This window comes from Engraulis encrasicolus, chromosome 11, assembly GCF_034702125.1.
Source record: "Engraulis encrasicolus isolate BLACKSEA-1 chromosome 11, IST_EnEncr_1.0, whole genome shotgun sequence".
Taxonomy (NCBI): domain Eukaryota; kingdom Metazoa; phylum Chordata; class Actinopteri; order Clupeiformes; family Engraulidae; genus Engraulis; species Engraulis encrasicolus.
The window spans coordinates 46,092,935-46,095,434 of NC_085867.1; the positions used below are offsets into that span (position 1 = coordinate 46,092,935).

The 2,500-nt window shown below is 41.3% G+C and overlaps 1 protein-coding gene across 1 annotated transcript in view; it reads left to right on the plus strand.

Annotated features, from left to right (window-relative positions):
* Positions 1-2,500, plus strand: part of LOC134457778 (huntingtin-interacting protein 1) — a gene marked incomplete at its 3' end in the record, with an annotated part of 30,673 nt that overhangs the window by 11,541 nt on the left and 16,632 nt on the right. The window contains exon 15 of the mRNA XM_063209750.1: positions 1,087-1,099. Within this exon, the coding sequence (XP_063065820.1) occupies positions 1,087-1,099 (13 nt within the window). The remainder of the gene's footprint in view (positions 1-1,086; positions 1,100-2,500) is intronic.

The following is a 2,500-nucleotide window of genomic DNA, read 5'->3' on the forward strand; positions in this document are numbered from 1 at the left end:
TAAGATATTATACATAATACAGATATACACTAACATACAGTAGAATATACACACACTGTATATACAGAACAGATGAAGATGTATAGAAATACACTAATAGAGTATATCGGTACATCTATGCACATACAATTCTGTATAGATGAGGATGGAGGTGGACGTGCTACGGCAAGCTGTGCAGGCCACACAGTACGCAGTGGCAGAGGACGGCAGTAAGATACATACACATTAATATACACATGTACACAGTGTTTAAATTGGCTTTTGGGAGGTGGGGGAGCCCTTCACTCGCGGTCAAAATAGCTTAAAAAAAAAACAAAAAAACAATTTTAACATCGCCCCATCAGGCAAATACATGTATTCTATGAAGTTATTGCCCATAATTAATATCATACATAAATCAATGTATTACTCAGTTATGAGAAAAAACAGCAAGGTACCCTCATTCCTTTTTTTGGATTTGCTTGAATTTGTTTGGTTGCTAAACAATAGGAACAGTTAGACCAGTATCACACCTTATGCATTTATGTAGCCTACTCTCTCCTGTCAGTTGGCAACAGTATGCTATTGGACTGTCAGTACAGGGGCAAAAAAGTTTTAATTCTAACCACCATCACTGCACCATCAAGCTACAAAGGTGTAGACCTAAGACTATTAAGAACTCATATTATTTGATGTGAATAACAATTTGTTTTAAAAGATCATATGATTGATTTAAATTATCCTATAATGTCATGGGTTTAGCATGCATTTATTAGCACGTTTTATGCCTAATAAGTAACAAAGTTAAAAGAATAAAAATGCATGCTTAGGCTATGCTGTTCTATTACAGTGCGTGAAAGTGTGCACTGTCACTTTAAATCAGGCGGAGTCTGCAGAGAATCTTCTCACTCGGACACGTCTTTTCTTTACAGATTGCCCCTTTGGCTGACTGATTATATGGGGCGTTCTTATTTCATTAGTATAGTTAGTTCAGCTATCTCGCTCCGTGCATATGTTTTAATTACACTTCAGTCGCATTAAGTAAATGCTTTTTTGCAAAGCAATAACTTTGGCAAAAGGCGGCAATACTTGCTGCAGCAATTCTAGCGCGAGAGAGACGGTGCACTGCTCTACACGCAACGCTAGGATGGACACGCAGGAATCTCTGTCATTTGCTTACTGTCTAAAAACGTTTAATACGTTCCTGGCATGTTTAAGCCCACATAACGATAATCTGCAACCAATTGGCTACACATTCTGACAGAACAATGGACGGAAATCCCAAACTTGATGTTGATTTTCTCACATTAACAAACTGCTGTTAAAGTAGGCAGACACCACGCTATTCTGCATGACTGTTTGGTTAACTTTGCCTGAAAACGAGCCGATATCAAATAAAATGACACAGCTTACCTCCGTTTTGTAAAAGGCACTGTATCTAGCCTACTAACTTTGCACATTGAACATGAAAGCATGGAGGACAGGCTTGAAGTAGTAACATACTCGAAGCGGAGTAGTTCTAGCTGTGAGAAAGAGCAAGCGCTCCGGACCGCTCAACTGTTGCAAAGTTGCAACGTTGCTACAAACTGAAATTGTGGTGTCTCGCAGCGCATGTGCAGAATGCAGATGCATAATAACTGAAATAATGCGGGAGTCCCTTAATCTTATTGTATATTGCTATCATTGGAAAACTTTCATAAAAATATGATATTTCAAGAAGAGGTGAAAATATATGAACTGTGAATACACTGAGGGTGGGGCAGCAGGAGCGCAGCTCCGTTTGGCTGTCCCTCCGAGGTGAGGAGGCGGAGCTGCGCTCCGGAGGGCTCCGCCCCAATTTAAACCCTGCATGTACATACTGATGTATACTGTAGACACAAATACAGATGAGGATGGAGGTGAACATGCTACGGCAAGCAGTACAGGCCACACAGTACGCAGTGACGGAGGATGGCAGTAAGATATAGACACTATATACTGTACCTGTATACATATACATACTATATAGACATGCGTATAGATGAAGATGGAGGTGGACGCGCTACGGCAAGCAGCACAGGCCACACAGTACGCAGTGGCAGAGGACGGCAGTAAGAAATGGAGACACATACACCGTATACACATGTACACTATATACACATATAGACACAAGAACAGATGAGGATGGAGGTGGACGTGCTACGGCAAGCAGCACAGGCCACATAGTACGCAGTGGCAGAGGACGGCAGTAAGAAATAGAGACATTATATACACATACACCGTATACACATGTACACTATATACACATATAGACACAAGAACAGATGAGGATGGAGGTGGACGTGCTACGGCAAGCAGCACAGGCCACACAGTACGCAGTGGCAGAGGACGGCAGTAAGATCTATGGAAATACACACATACACTGTATTGTCAAAAGTATTCGCTCACCTGCCTTGACTCACATGCACTTGGTGTGTGTGAGCTCACCAATGCATTTTTGGAAGAATGGTCCAAAAATCCTATAAACATACTTTTCAATCTT